This window comes from Papilio machaon, chromosome 17, assembly GCF_912999745.1.
Source record: "Papilio machaon chromosome 17, ilPapMach1.1, whole genome shotgun sequence".
NCBI lineage: Eukaryota > Metazoa > Arthropoda > Insecta > Lepidoptera > Papilionidae > Papilio > Papilio machaon.
Genome location: NC_060002.1, coordinates 3302547 through 3317077, shown reverse-complemented (window position 1 = coordinate 3317077; position 14531 = coordinate 3302547). Strand labels below are relative to the sequence as shown.

At 34.8% G+C, this 14531-nt stretch overlaps 4 protein-coding genes across 5 annotated transcripts; 2 read left to right on the top strand and 2 right to left on the bottom strand.

Moving 5' to 3' along the window:
- Window positions 1-517: 517 nt before the first annotated feature.
- On the top strand, window positions 518-1200 carry LOC106721469. The gene is made up of 2 exons (XM_045681897.1): window positions 518-784; window positions 1024-1200. Exons 1-2 carry the CDS (start codon window positions 571-573, stop codon window positions 1170-1172), a joined length of 363 nt encoding a protein of 120 aa, XP_045537853.1. The 5' UTR covers window positions 518-570; the 3' UTR covers window positions 1173-1200.
- A 788-nt stretch (window positions 1201-1988) lies between these two features.
- On the bottom strand, window positions 1989-5326 carry LOC106721550 (scaffold protein salvador). Its single transcript, XM_014516510.2, has 10 exons — window positions 5180-5326; window positions 4880-5048; window positions 4725-4803; window positions 4539-4649; window positions 3999-4131; window positions 3519-3629; window positions 3246-3423; window positions 2798-2934; window positions 2446-2578; window positions 1989-2148 (listed from the first exon to the last, which is right to left on the bottom strand). The coding sequence occupies exons 1-10, from the start codon at window positions 5262-5264 to the stop codon at window positions 2079-2081; spliced, it is 1206 nt and encodes a 401-aa protein (XP_014371996.1). The 5' UTR covers window positions 5265-5326; the 3' UTR covers window positions 1989-2078.
- A 263-nt stretch (window positions 5327-5589) lies between these two features.
- On the top strand, window positions 5590-8284 carry LOC106721558 (diphthine methyl ester synthase). Its single transcript, XM_014516520.2, has 5 exons — window positions 5590-5829; window positions 5996-6178; window positions 6601-6772; window positions 7111-7242; window positions 8042-8284. The coding sequence occupies exons 1-5, from the start codon at window positions 5695-5697 to the stop codon at window positions 8221-8223; spliced, it is 804 nt and encodes a 267-aa protein (XP_014372006.2). The 5' UTR covers window positions 5590-5694; the 3' UTR covers window positions 8224-8284.
- Window positions 8285-8744: 460 nt separating this feature from the next.
- On the bottom strand, window positions 8745-14362 carry LOC106721665 (rap guanine nucleotide exchange factor 2). 2 transcript variants are annotated; one of them, XM_014516684.2, is made up of 2 exons: window positions 14137-14362; window positions 8745-12866 (listed from the first exon to the last, which is right to left on the bottom strand). In XM_014516684.2, the coding sequence occupies exon 2, from the start codon at window positions 12814-12816 to the stop codon at window positions 9283-9285; it is 3534 nt and encodes a 1177-aa protein (XP_014372170.1). In that variant the 5' UTR covers window positions 12817-12866; window positions 14137-14362; the 3' UTR covers window positions 8745-9282. The 2 variants fall into 2 exon arrangements, with proteins under 2 accessions (XP_014372170.1, XP_014372169.1); XM_014516683.2 differs by having other exon boundaries at window positions 8745-12854.
- Window positions 14363-14531: the final 169 nt, after the last annotated feature.

Here is a 14531-nt window from a genome sequence, read left to right as displayed (position 1 = left end):
CAGAAACGAAAAGTTCTTCGTCCTATTTTTTTAGCCATCATTTTGTATGTGAGAAGAAGGATAGAAAGTTTCTTGAAAATTATACGTACAAGTACGTTTTTTTATGATTTTTAATTTACTACAAATGTTCAAATCTAAGCACTTTCAGACATAGGCGATATTCAGTTAACAATAAAAAAAGTGTCATCTTATGCTTTTCTTCTTTAGAATAGAAGGAATGTCAATTCAAGAAGGATTGATCATTATTTTCATTTTAGGGAAGAAGAATAGTAAATGTTTTTCTTAGAGCTGCAGTAAGCTTCCTACAACTATTTCTATTCTTAAGTACGCTTATAAATCATATTCATATGATTTAAAGTAATAATCAACTTTTGAGAAAAAATTGAAATATTTCATTTCACTATATTATTTTTAGACCTATGTTTAGCTACTTTTAGCTCTTAGTTAAACCTACTTTTTCGAATACAATGGCAACATTTTTTTTGACATCGTCAAAATTGACAATTTGATGACATTTGAAATTGACATTAATTTAGGTTATCAACTTACATAATAAATATTTAAAAGAAAATGATACATAAATGGTTTCATAAATTTGTCCGACGGACAACAAAGCCGATTCCAGAAGATCAGGCACTTTTATGGAAACGTCGCCTCAGTTTAGCTTACGGATTTGTTGCGTGGAATGCATTTGGTTTGCTTATTTACGCCATTTATCAAGGCAAAGCGGATTGGGCACATTATTATGGTCTGAAAACAGACGAAGAGCAATCCATACCACCAGGTACGATAGCAAATATGTTAACCATAAAATTAAGTATTCAAGAATAGTACAGTTTTTACAATTAAGTATAAAACAATATTATATACGATCAACTTTGTAATTATAACTTCTTCTTCAACTTCTAACTTTACTTCTTTGGACTACCCTAATATTTTTTTCAAAGTGAAATCAAAAGAAAAATTGTGTAATCTCCAATATTGTTTTTTACATTACCTGTCTAAAGTTTTTTCTTTTTTTAGCAAGAGCATGGGCGAATACCTTAGGTATAAAGAATGCCAAAGTTTACAGAATATCTGGTTTCAAGAAAGTAGACGAGTATGATATAGTTGATGGACAAGAAGTGAGACATAAGAAACCCATAGTAGATAGTGAGGAATTGGAAAAATAAACCCTAATACTAAATTAAAAGTTACATTTGTATTGTAAATATAATTTTAACCATAAGAAAAATAAAACATTAAATAGTATAATAAATAAATATAGTCTTTAAAGTGATAACAATAATTATTTGACAGTTACAATATACTTTACTCTTTTTATCAATAAGATGACCATATATTATATTGTATGCATTTAACAGAAAATACACAAAAATATAGACCAATATAGATCAAAATGAAATAATATAGACAAAAATGACATCAGCACCTAAAAATTCCTCAAGTTTATGCTGCAAATGTTTTTATAAATGTTATATTTATGTGAACAACAAATAAAGGCTAAAGGTTCTAACAGTGGTAGACACCAGCAATAACATCTGTTGCATAAATTGGGTGGCTTGCCCGGTGAAATACCTCAACCATACAGAAGAAGGTGTCAAGTGGAAGCAATTCTGCATTTCATATGTTGAGTGTGCATGCTGGAGGCCAAACGTTTGTCCCCAATTTCTTAAGAAAGGGGTGGGAAGGGGAACTGGATTTGATGATGGAGGGGAGACATAGGAATCTGAAATAACATTTTTCTGTTGAAGAAACTTTGAAGATAGGCAATGCAACTTACAGATGTCTATGGGTAGTGGTTGCTTTACTATTATCGGCGATTTCAATTGGCCACTCGCCACTTTATGATATAAATGGAATTTTAAAAAAAAGATTTAAATAAAACTAAAATTGTCAATATAAAAATACCAATATAATTAATTTAAATATTTTGAACATTTAAAATTCCATTAATTTCTAATGCTAATAAATACAGTTTTTAAAAACATTTAAGGCACTTACATCACTAAATAAAATCACATTACACATAATCACTTATGATTAAAATCACAGCTTTGTAAGGCAACAAAATAAGCTCAATAGTTAGGATGTGTGTGGTAAGTGATGGCGCGCCTTCTTCGCTCTAATTCTTGCAGTAAAGCAGATCTGAAATAAATTTATTGTAATAATTCCTCATTTATTGTGCCTGATAAAACAATAAACAGATTTAAATTTTTCACAACATTGTATTGTCATCAAAACTAGTTTTGTTCTAAATTTTGGATCAATCTATGAACAGGAAGCGAGTCAATTTTTAATTACTAGATTTGATAAAAATAAACAGAGCAAAATAAATTAAACTGTAAAATAGTATAATAATCTACCTACTAAAAACACTTTAGTTTAGGAAGTTTTGATCTTCAATTAGAATAACTATTAGTTCCTTTAGCACATGTTATTTACCTATATCTCTCATACTTCATTACAATGAGCTGCAACTCTTGCTTGTAGAGACGCGTCAGCATGTCCGAGTAGCAGTCCAGCTCACTCAGACGGAACATGTTCCAACGCAACTTGTGATCTAGCTCTTGATCCGCTGAAGTAATAATAAATTGTTACTTTTACAATCGTTACTATTATGTAAGCAAGTTACAGAGGTAAAATAGTTATTTTGTATCATGTTAACATATGAACTTTTAGTTAAATCTAATAATATTATAATTTGTAGTTTAAAAAAAAGTCATGACACCGTTAATGATTGTCTCAAAAGTTAATAAATTTTTTCATGCAATTTATTTATTTCAAATAACATTACCTTTAGAATAAACAATGAGCCAATGAGGTATCTCTTCAAGTAGATATGGTGGTACGAGGGTAGGAACAAGCGGGCTGACTAAGTAACAACCACCAACAAGACAAGGATGTGCATATGTTGTTTGATGAGTTATTTCACTGCAACAAAACAATCATCTGTAGAATAATAACTTCACTATCAGCCTGAGTTCGTCCACTGCTGGACGTAGGCCTCCCCCATCGATTGCCACAATGTCCGATTCTGTACCGCCCACATCCAGTGCACTCCTGCAACCTTGACCAGGTCATTGGTCCATCTTGCAGGAGGCCTACCTATGCTGCTTCAACCTGTCCACCACCATCTCATCTGTCAATATCTTTTTTATACAAAAATTCGTAGCAAAATAGTATGTTTTATACTATATGGTTCAAGGTAAGTTATAATTGATAATTTAGAAATATATTCATACTTAAAATAATATACTCCATGATGTGGTGTAGAAACCCTCTGCCAAGGCTGCGGCACACTCTCCAGAGGGTGAGTCCAGTGGGTGGTCTGCGTGTTGTGGTCCATATAGTACCGCCGGCCGCGCAACGTGCGGTCCGCTGACCAGCCCGGGGGCAATGGCAGTTCACATTCCTCCGAACCTAATACAATGTTGTTTGTAATTATAAATTGCACGATTTTGGCAGATCAAGGATTAGGTGGCTGGTGTGGTAGGAAAACATATTTTGACAAGTACCTTGATTACTAGAGATAATGCTGCTACCCGGACCTTTGTTGTGATAGGGGAGTGCAGACGCATTCACATAGTTTGAATATATTGGTGAGGATTGACTAACTGTGGTGTAAGCTGAAAAAAAATAAAATCATTGCTTTGTTCAATGCAACACCTAGTTCAGAAAACTGTAAACTATGATCAAATGTGAAAAATTTTGAACTTCAAAGCAACACCAAATTTCCTCCAAATGTAACATGACTAGCTGCCGCCCGCGACTCCGTCGGCGCGGTATTAAAAAAAAAACTTAATAAGTAGCCTATGTGTTTTTCCAGAACGGCTCAACAGATTTCAATGAAATTTAGGATAGGTGTAGATCATAGTCTGGAAGACCACATTGACTACTTGTTGTGTTTTTTTTTTAATTCCGCGTGGACGGAGTCGCGGGCGACAGCTACTTTATAATAGTAGTAACATGTGATAAAATGAACATGTAAATCTTACACTCAGTACAAGTATGTAAATGTATAGAATGTGGTGATGTTGGATGCAGTCTTGGTGTTATGCTCAGATTTGAAGAGATCCTCGGCATGCTGGACTCCCTGGAGCTGTACTGCTGTTGTTTCTGTTGCTGAACCTATTAAAAGTCTCTATTTACTAATTTTATTCAAAAGTCTGTTTGTGTAATCTAAAGTATTAAGTTTATATATCACTCTTAATATGTACATTTTGTACAAATAACAACAAATTTTTCTTAATTTAAATTAGTCAATAGTGATAATACATTTTTATAAACTAAACATTTTTATAAGCAAGGTTATGTAAGTAATAACAAACAAGAATCTAAGCAGATGTCAATAATAGTTTTCCTTTAAAATAAATTTTAATGAACAAATATGAGCACACTAAATAATGAAAGCTACTTATTTAAACTAGGCATGAACCATAGCCATGGAAAACTTTTTTTTAATCTTTGAAAGAAGAACATGTTTAGCAATTAGAGTCATCATAATACATCACAAATAGTATCTATATCAATCATACCTGTTGTTGATTTTGATAAATAGGATCTTCAGGTTGTTGTTGCCTATAATACCTGTAGCTGGGCTGACGGCTGAATGAATCATCTACTTCATTTAGAGTTGAATGTGATGCCTAAAATTGTAACAACAATAAAATATTGGCTTAGACAAATAATAAATAACATTTGAAGTAAATTGTGCAAAATACCATGTTTAAATCCAAATGATACTGGGAATTATAATTGCTGGATGAACTAGCTGCATCACTGGTTGATAAACTTGCAAACCTACAATATTTTATTATGATAATGTTATTATATATATGGCACATCAAGTTGGGATTATTGACATCAAATTATATACCTATGTGCTAAGTTTGGTACTGATTCACTTGGCGTGTACTTTCCAGCATGACCACTCATAGTTTGAGCTTTACCGAACTTGTTTTCCATTGCTTGGGACCCTCCATCGCTAGCCGCAAATGGTTGGCTTCTAGGTCTCCTATTATTTCCCGTTGTCCAGACATTTATTACTGTAAAGTGGTAACATACCATATACATTTACAGAAAAACGTGCGCTTCGTTTTAAATTTAATTTGTAAAAGTAAATAACTTTTCCTTTAAATCATAAACAATAAAACATGACACTTTATAAGCAACATACTTGGTAGATCGGGTGGTGTATCTTTCTTCACATATTTCCCCACTACCCCTTCGTTAATCGCTTTCTGACCTTTTCGTGATATCATTTTGATAAATATTTAATAACTTATATAAAAATCTATAATGATTCAACCAATTTTTTTTGTTATTTATTACTTTACGGCAAATGAAATGCAAAATAAAATGATAAATGTCAATTTATGACATTTTGTTTTATGTTGCCACTTGCCAAATTAAAATAGTTGTTTTCTAATTTCAAAGAAAAATCTCAAGAAAGTTATCTGATAAGAATTTGCAATAAATCTATGCATTTAAATTCAAAGACGTTCATTGGGCATTCTACTAAAAACATAGAATAATTCGATTCAATTTAATATGTTTGTTTTATTGCTATATTTTTGTAATCCGGGTCCGGCTAGGAACCTGTCATACGATGTAAACATACAACACATACATGTGTTTTTGACATAAACTATATATAGTAAACTATTTTACTAGGAAATCAATTGCCTAAAAATGTTTTATTTAATAGGATTAGGTTTAGGGGACGCTAAAGATATAACTGTAAGAGGTTTAGAAATAATCAAAAAGTGTGATAAAGTTTTACTTGAAGGTTATACTTCAATACTTACTGTTGGCAAGGAAGCTTTGGTGAGATATTAACACACTTTTTAAGTGTTTTAGTAGAGTTAACACAACTTACTATCTATATTTAATCAAAATCTATATAAATAATAATGAACTTATTACCAAACCCAGATTATTTTTCAAAAACTGTACTATAATTTGAACTTTAACATGCTGAAATTTTATTTAGGAAGAATATTATGGAAGACCTCTAATACTAGCAGATCGAGAACTATGCGAAAGCAATATAGATGATACATTGAAAGAAGCAAAAATAAAGGACATAGCACTGCTAGTTGTTGGTGATCCATTGGGAGCAACAACACACACTGATATGCTTCTCCGCGCTAAGCAATTTGGTGTTGAATCACAGGTATCAATTTAAACTTTGTTGTGGTACATAGTTCAGGTATGATCTAGCCATGGACATCTAGATCATAAATAATATTCTACTATCAGGATAACAAATTAAAAAAGTCCCATGCCAACTACTGCATGTAAAAAGAGATATGTATATTAAGAAATGTTTATTGTGTGAATGTATTGGTAGTGTTAACTCAAGTAATTTATAAAAAAATCTTGTCTATATAAATAGTGTTTTCAGCAGAGAAAAAAGTAGCCTATAATATACATAATTTCATCAACTACATTCCCATCAAAGTGGGCCTGCCATTTCAATGGTTACCCAGAACAAACGCAGCCTTGCTGACAGACAGACAAGATGTAAAATAGAGAGAAAAAATAAATATATAGACAATCCAATTTTATTAATTACCATAATAAAGCTTATTCCAGATTATACATAATGCATCAATAATGAATGCTGTGAGCTGTTGTGGTTTGCAACTGTACAGCTTTGGGGAAACAATTTCTATACCATTCTGGACCGATAGCTGGAAACCAGATAGTTTCTTTGAAAAAATACTAGAAAACTACTCCAGAAATTTGCACACCTTATGCTTATTAGGTATATCAACATTATAATTATGAAAACTTTAAGTAATAAATAAACCTATTAGAATATTTACATTAGTCATTGGTTACCACAACCACAACAAGACAATAAAAAGATCAAATGTAACCTTAGTTACTTATTTAGCAATAGACTATCTACTCTTCTCTTAATATAGTCATAGTCAGTACCACCAACTCACCTGGTACACATTAAAGTTTAGTTCTGATATGTTAATTTATTTAATTTTTTATCTATTGGTTGGTGAGTCTAATATCTAGTAAGGAACTATAAAAGACATTTATGTCGCCATAAAGCTTGCTAAATGACTTATACAATATAATAATTTCAAGATATTAAAGTGAAGGAGCCAACTGAGGAATCGCTAACGAAAAAAGTTCGACAGTACATGGACCCAAAATTTATGACTGTCAGAGATGCTGCATTACAACTTGTGCAAATAATTGATAAAAAACCAGATGCAGGTAAATCTATAACACTTATTACACACTTATTAAATCTATATACTTATATGTTTGTAATTTAAATTTAACTGTTATGTAATTGAAAATTATATCAGTAAGAGGGTTGTATCAAATCTTAAGTGCACAATTTAGGAAGTATGTTATTTACTACTAGCTGGCGCCCGCGACTCCGTCCGCGCGCAGTTAAAAAAAATGGGGGGGGGGGTATAAAAAATAGATGTTGGCCGATTCTCAGACCTACTGAATATGCTCACAAAATTTCATGAAAATCGGTCAAGCCGTTTCGGAGGAGTACGGGAACGAAAACTGTGACACGAGAATTTTATATATTAGATGATGACACTTGAAGCTCCAACTCTCATTAATTTTTTTTCTCTTCTCTGTTTTGTACCTGAAACCTGGAAAAAAATAAGACCATTTTCCAAAAAAGCATGTAATTTTTTTTTTCGCAAAAATGTCCAGACTTCAGTAAAATTTGTAAGGTTAATTGTAGTAACATGGAAATCTACCGACCACTTATTCGTTACCTTACTCAGGAAAACACTATGTGACAAACATTACTTATCGCAGTTATATAAGTTTTTATTTATGCATACCGCACAATATGTTTTTATTTATGTTAGCTCCTTTGTAACCATAAGAGACCAGAAGATTTTTTTTACCATGCCTTTGCGGGGGGTGTTAATGGGGTTATATGAGACTGTTTTACTCTCATGCCTGTGGCGCCCCTTTCTGTCCAGCGCCCGACCTCGACACTTTCTTTTATTGACAAACTTGTGTTGTTTGCCATTATTTTCAGGTTTAACAAGGGAAAATTTAGCTGTAGGTTTGTCACGAGTTGGCGCCCCCGACCAACGTATTGCGGTGATGACCTTAGAGAAGATGTTGGACTTAGATCTTGGGCGGCCATTGCACAGTCTTGTTGTACCAGCACCAAAATTACATCCCTTGGAAATTGATTATTTGGAACAATTTAAATAAACATTGTGAATTTTTTGTATTCAAGCTTTTGTTACTGAATGTTATGTGTAAAACATTTTTTCTTATATTTGTTAAAACAATTCAATCAATAGTAAATATTCAATAACGTGATTGTGTTTATCATTTTAGAGGTTAAACACGGTAATAAGGTATACCTTCACCCACACCTAACGAAGATAACCTTAAAGGTGAAGACAAATCATACTTTTTTTTCTGTGTAAGTCATTGCCCCATTGTATTAGCAGGATAGTGTTTTCAATGAGGTGTCATTCAATTCATATTCTGCCTAGTGTTATAATGCAACAGTTAACTACACACTAACTACACTATCTTCAGCTCGAAGTACTAGCTATCATTTGGATGCGAGACAAACGCCATAGGATACTCGGGGAAAATACGTTACGTAACAAGGAAACTATATTTTATGTATTGAAGAAGAAATGTTATTTGAATTACATAATTAATATAGTTTTATTATTTACAATTATAATAATTAAAACCATGATATAAACAGATTTCAAACTGCTACCGTAAGAAATAACATCAAAACTCAGCGTTGGTCCGCAAAGCTACCAAAACGTCACTACAACATACATTTATTAAAATCAAACCGAATCGTAAATATTAAAAGGTACATTAATTATTATTTGGTCTAAGTTGCGTATTATAAATAATGAAAATTAAAAAATATACAAACAACGGAATGTAGACACTAGAAATACCAACGGTGGATTAGTAATCACCTATTATTGGTACACATCAAACATCTCTAGATTAACTGGAACATGGTGGGGTCACATTACATTACAATTATTCAATAATAATAATAATAATAGAGGCATGGCTTAACTCAATTTTACACTATGTAACACTACGAAAAATTCTTACAATAAATTATACAGTCTTCATACTTTAATTGTAAAGAGTACATACATGAATCGATTTTTAATGATATAATATCTATAAGAAAAACATTACATAACACGTGCTTCTCTATTAGTCAAGTGAGATTACAAAACTGAACTATATAAATAGATATTAATTAGAGTATTAAAAAGTTCAAACGGCCGATACTTGTTGGTCATCGTCCTCGTCATCCGGCGCGTCGTGATAGTAGTCGTAGGGGCGCGTGACTCCCTCGTGCGAGTGCGCGCGGCTCAGACGTTCGAGGCGTGCTACCTGTGCGGCCAGGGTGTATGGCGCCTGCGGCATGCGCGGCGGGGGCACGGGCCGCACGCAGCTCGCGGTCGTGCAAGACCCGTGCCCGCTGTCACTCGACGTAGCAGACCCCGTCTTACGAAGCGGTAGGTTCACAAGTGACGTCACGCTGCTGCTTTCCGCCGACAAATCCACTGGCAGCGGCGTGGGCGTGTCCGAATGCGATCTCTCGTGAGCCGCGCGGGCGCAGCATATACCCGGCCCCGTGCCGTCCCTGCGATGCGAACATGGCGACGGTCCGGGCGGGGGCGGTCTCGGCTGGTGCGGTCTAGTTTTAGCGGGCTCTGATAGGGCGAGCAACTTCCGAACCGCCTGCGGAGACGCAGCACCGAACTTGTTGCCTGCAAAACTTTTCTTACCCTCACTGGCTGACGACGCGCTGCTAGTTGTCGACAATGAAGGCGACGGGTGTCGTCGGCGAGGCAAGGCGGGGGCCGGCCCGGAGCCCTCGCATTCTAAAGACAGCGCGTGCAGGCGCTCTTCGTCAGTTTCCACGTGCATACGATTTAAGTATGCCTTTACGCGTCTCACCATTTGGGCTTCTTCAAACATTTTTTTGGGATTTGGAACATTTGAGGATTTTTTCCTTCTTTTAACTGTGACTTGACCTTGTTGCACGCCCGTGGTTAACTGATTTAGGGCGACCATAGCGTTAGAAGGTGGTTGTTTTCCTAGTTCGAGTAAGGTTAAAAGATCATATGGGGAGCTACACATATTCGTAAGAGTTCGCACCTCCTTAGCTATCATTCTTAGCTTTTCGAAATTGACCATACCCTCAACTTTAGTATCGTTGCCGAGGTGAATGAATGTGAGATCTTTTCTAACGACCGGGTAGAATGGTATGACCGGCGAACGTCCTTGTTCTGTTGTTACTAGCTGTCTATATTTAGACATATTCCTTGAGGGATCCATTAGCATTTGTAAATCAGAAAATAATTTAATGTATTTTGTAGGTAATTTTTCCCATGTCAATCTTAATCTAGACACAGCTCCGTGTCCCAATCCCGAAATTATAGCAAACATGGAATTGAAGTTTTTACATTCTTTACAATGACGAGCCACCTTGATAAATTGTTTTACAATTTTGGATCGTCTAACGAGATTTTGTTCGTTGACCACTTCCGTAACGACCCAAAACATTTCCTTGTTAACGAGACCAGCAAACTGCGATAGCATAGGTGTTCCATATCTGCTTTTTAACTCAAACAAGTCATCAACATACTCAGTACTTTCGATTTGTCTAAATATACAGAAATCCTGTAAAGTTAATTGAACAGCAACTTCGACTGCGTTTAATTGCAAGAAATGAACCACACTTTCTCGCAGAAGTTCAGGAGCCATTTCATCAGGTACTAGAGTCTCACTTATGCCATTAGTTTTTAAATAGTATCTAGAGCTAAGTCCGATTCTTTCGGCAAGGTTCTGCAACTGGTCTGGAAGACGGTGTTGTTTAATTATGCCACCCTGTGCCACTGATACCTCACATAAGGAAAAGTTAGAACTGGGATCGGTTATACCAAACTCTTGTAGTGTCAACATCACTACTTCTCTAGCTGTCGTTTCTTTGTGGACTAAGAGATATTTGCAAGTTTGATCTGCTTTATAAACCTTGAGTACGTGTTCGGGATAATCCGACGATTGATATTCATCATAACATATTGATATTAAATCTGGGTTGCTGTGCGAACTATAGAAAGAGGTGCTCGAGTTGGCTTTGTTTAATGACTCGGAATTCGAGAGGATACTGTCATCAGTGTGAATTCCGTCACTGATAGTATTTTTAGGTAAAATGTTCATTTTCATTAGCGCTTTTTGAAGTCTCCTTTTTGGACCGAGAGTCATAAAACCTTTTTGTGGTTCTTTTTTGACGCTCATCGGTTGAGGTTTCTTAGTTGGCGATTGAAAAACGGAATTGAGAGTTATCGGGTCATCGCTCAGTAACTCAGCTGTAGACAATCGTGCTCTAGGGTCTGTTTGCCAGCGTAATGCACAACCTCTTTGTCGGGGCGAGTTTTCGGGCATTAGTAGCATTTGCTTAAAAGCTAACAAGTTACTTTTAACTGTGATGCTTAAGTGTGTAGAACCCGTAATAATTTCCATGGCTTTAGCATGACTTACGTGTTGGAATGACTGACCATTTACTTCAAGAACCTGATCTCCTCTCTTTAAACCTACATCTTCAGCCTTTGAGTGTCTTTCAACTTTCAATATAAAAATACCATATCCTCGTTCATAACCACCAAGTACTGTGAAATTCAAAGGCTCATCTCTTGAAGACCTCGATAGAGTGACGCTCCGCGTTCGAGCTTTCGCAGAACAAGCAATATTAAGTAATCTCAATTGACTTTCCATTTTTTCGCGTTCTAACGCTGTTTCGAAGTTTTCGAGAAATTCCATCATATTTGGATCAGTTTCAAAATCTGTGAAATGATTATTTACCCAAAGTAATACAACTCTAGTGACTTTATCACGATCAGAAGGTTCCGAGAACCAGGCAAGCAATTGTTTAGCAACCACAAGGGGACTTTCTATAAAGGTTCGATGTGTCAGAAGAAAATCTTCAACGTACGTTGAATCTCGTGAGTTATCTTCAATTAGCTGAAGCATCAATTGTTCAGGCGTCCCTCTAATGACTACGTGTCCTTGTTGATGTGCTGAGTCGCCAGCAACACCTCTATATTCCGTAACTAAAACTACGACGCCATTCTCATTTTCATGCCTTCGTATATTCTCCTCACCTTGATGCAAAATGCGATAGTAATCTGTTTGTGTGATACAAACAAATTGACAGTCATCGCATCTCGTCGTCATAACTCCCCTGTGATATAGTTTTTCAAGCGTAGCTTCCGCCATTCCAAAGCTGTCTCCGACATTAAGATACTCTATTTCTCCATTTTGATGTTCTATACCTACATGGCCATTGATGAGCACTGACCAAGAATCATGTTCTTCTCCATCATTCATTACAACCGTTCCAGCTTTTTCCACTACCGCAAAAACCATCACTGCACAGAGTGCTTTACGAACTGTAAGCGTCATATTAGTGAAGGCTTTCAAATGTTGTGTGAATTCTAACAAAATTTCAATATCTTCATCTGTTCTGTCACTTGGGTCTTTTTCAAGACAGTCCCTTACAGCATCTCGTACTGTAAGACTGTCCATACTTTCTTCCAAATCTTCTTCCTCATCTGAATCCACTATGGATTCAAGGAGACCTGATAGGTCTACCTCCATGTCCATGTCTAAAGAACTGTGTACGGAAGTCATGGTGTCACTACCACTGTAAGCTGAGCTGGTGTCGCTCGCGTTGGAGCACTTTAGTGTGTGGGGATACAGCTCCGGACTGTGACGGCCGCCACGCCCACCTCTCAACATTGTGAAGTTTCTAGCCTATCCCAACTTATGCCCAGCACCTGGAACAAAAACTAAACATTTAACATCAAAAAATTTAACCGTGTATTATAGCAATAGTAACTGTTAGAAATGGAAGTCAAACCATTTAAAATGTCTTTAATTATTGTGTCTAAATAAATTGATTTAGATCAAGGAGTCCCAAAGTGGTTGATTAAAGCATTGCTAATTCTCACTCTGTCTTCTTTTTCTAATTTTAGAAAAGGGTCACTTGTTCAAAATAGTTTGGGGATCCCTGATTTCAATCTTTCAGTAGACTATCAGTCAGATGGGCTGATGAAATTGTGTGGGTACAGAGCATACCATGGATAAGAGCCGCGCAGGACTATAATCAAGAGGCCTACATCCAGCAGTTGATCGAAAAGTCTGCAATTATAGTGATGTATACAAATGTATTTAGGGATATAAGGGAAATTAGTAGCTTAATAGGTTCTAGTGTGACTTAAATGGAGAGATATTTTTTGGTGCTTTCGGCATGTTGATAGGAAAGAATTATAAGTTTATGCAGTGAAAATGATCACCATCTATACAAAATGTGCATAATAATTTTCAATCTATGTAAGCACTTATTTTTTATAAACTATTGTAATAAATTTGGGTATTCTTATGTGGATAATATAACCATACAGTAAATATGATACTAAAATTTATTAAGGTACTGATGTAAATCAGAAAGCAATATTCAAATGAATTCCTGAGATTATCATTAAATTTTTCAAGTATTATCTGTTTCAAACTTAATGGGTAAGTACTTAGTTATTTTTAAGACATTTTTATTATAGTACTGTATACAAACAGAATGGGAATAAGAAAGTGGACCTTTAATTTAAAACATCATGTCCATTTCATTGAAAGTCTATTATTTATCATTGAACAATTATTCTCTATATTTTAGTCATAAAATTCTAGACACAGGACATTATTTCTTTTAACAAAAAAATTTTACTTAACCATTGATGCATGCTAACAATATGAGTATAAAATAAAGGTTTTCAAAACATGTTATTTTTTGAGTTTAAAAAAAAATAATCAGAACTCTATATTTAAAAGACTATGTGGTTTGTTATATATAGGATCGTTTTTAGTAGAAGTAATGAATCTAGGGGGTCCAAATTTTCGCAGTTACTTCCTACACAGTGTCGTCGCATAGTATAAATGATTTCTTAGAATCTGCTCACAACAGCATGATTCGAAGGGGTTGTACTACTGGTTCTTCTATTCGTTGTCACTAACTGCTTACGGCATGCAAGTAAACATAAAGCAAGAATTAACTTAGGAACCTACAGAATTTCTATTTATTTTGCATTCATGGCGGAACTGTCAGCGCTTCCATGTTGCTTTCTAATTAGTCTTCCACTCACTACGCCTATTTTAAGTATATCACAGCACAGAAGACAAAACTATGTTATTAATTTTAACTTGTTAGTATCAAATCACTAAAATTTATATTTTGTAGACAGTCAAAGTTCTAAGAAATTTAGAAAGCTACTTTCTCAACGTAGGTACTCGGGAGCCACAGATACAAAATTTATAACTAAAAATAACGATAATAATTAAGTCATTGAGAAACATAACATAAAAATCAATAAATATCAATCCAAGTTAGAATTAGGTAACGATATTAACAATCGTTATTAAAATTAAGTAACAAACGCAATATTCAATTAAAAATTTTAAGA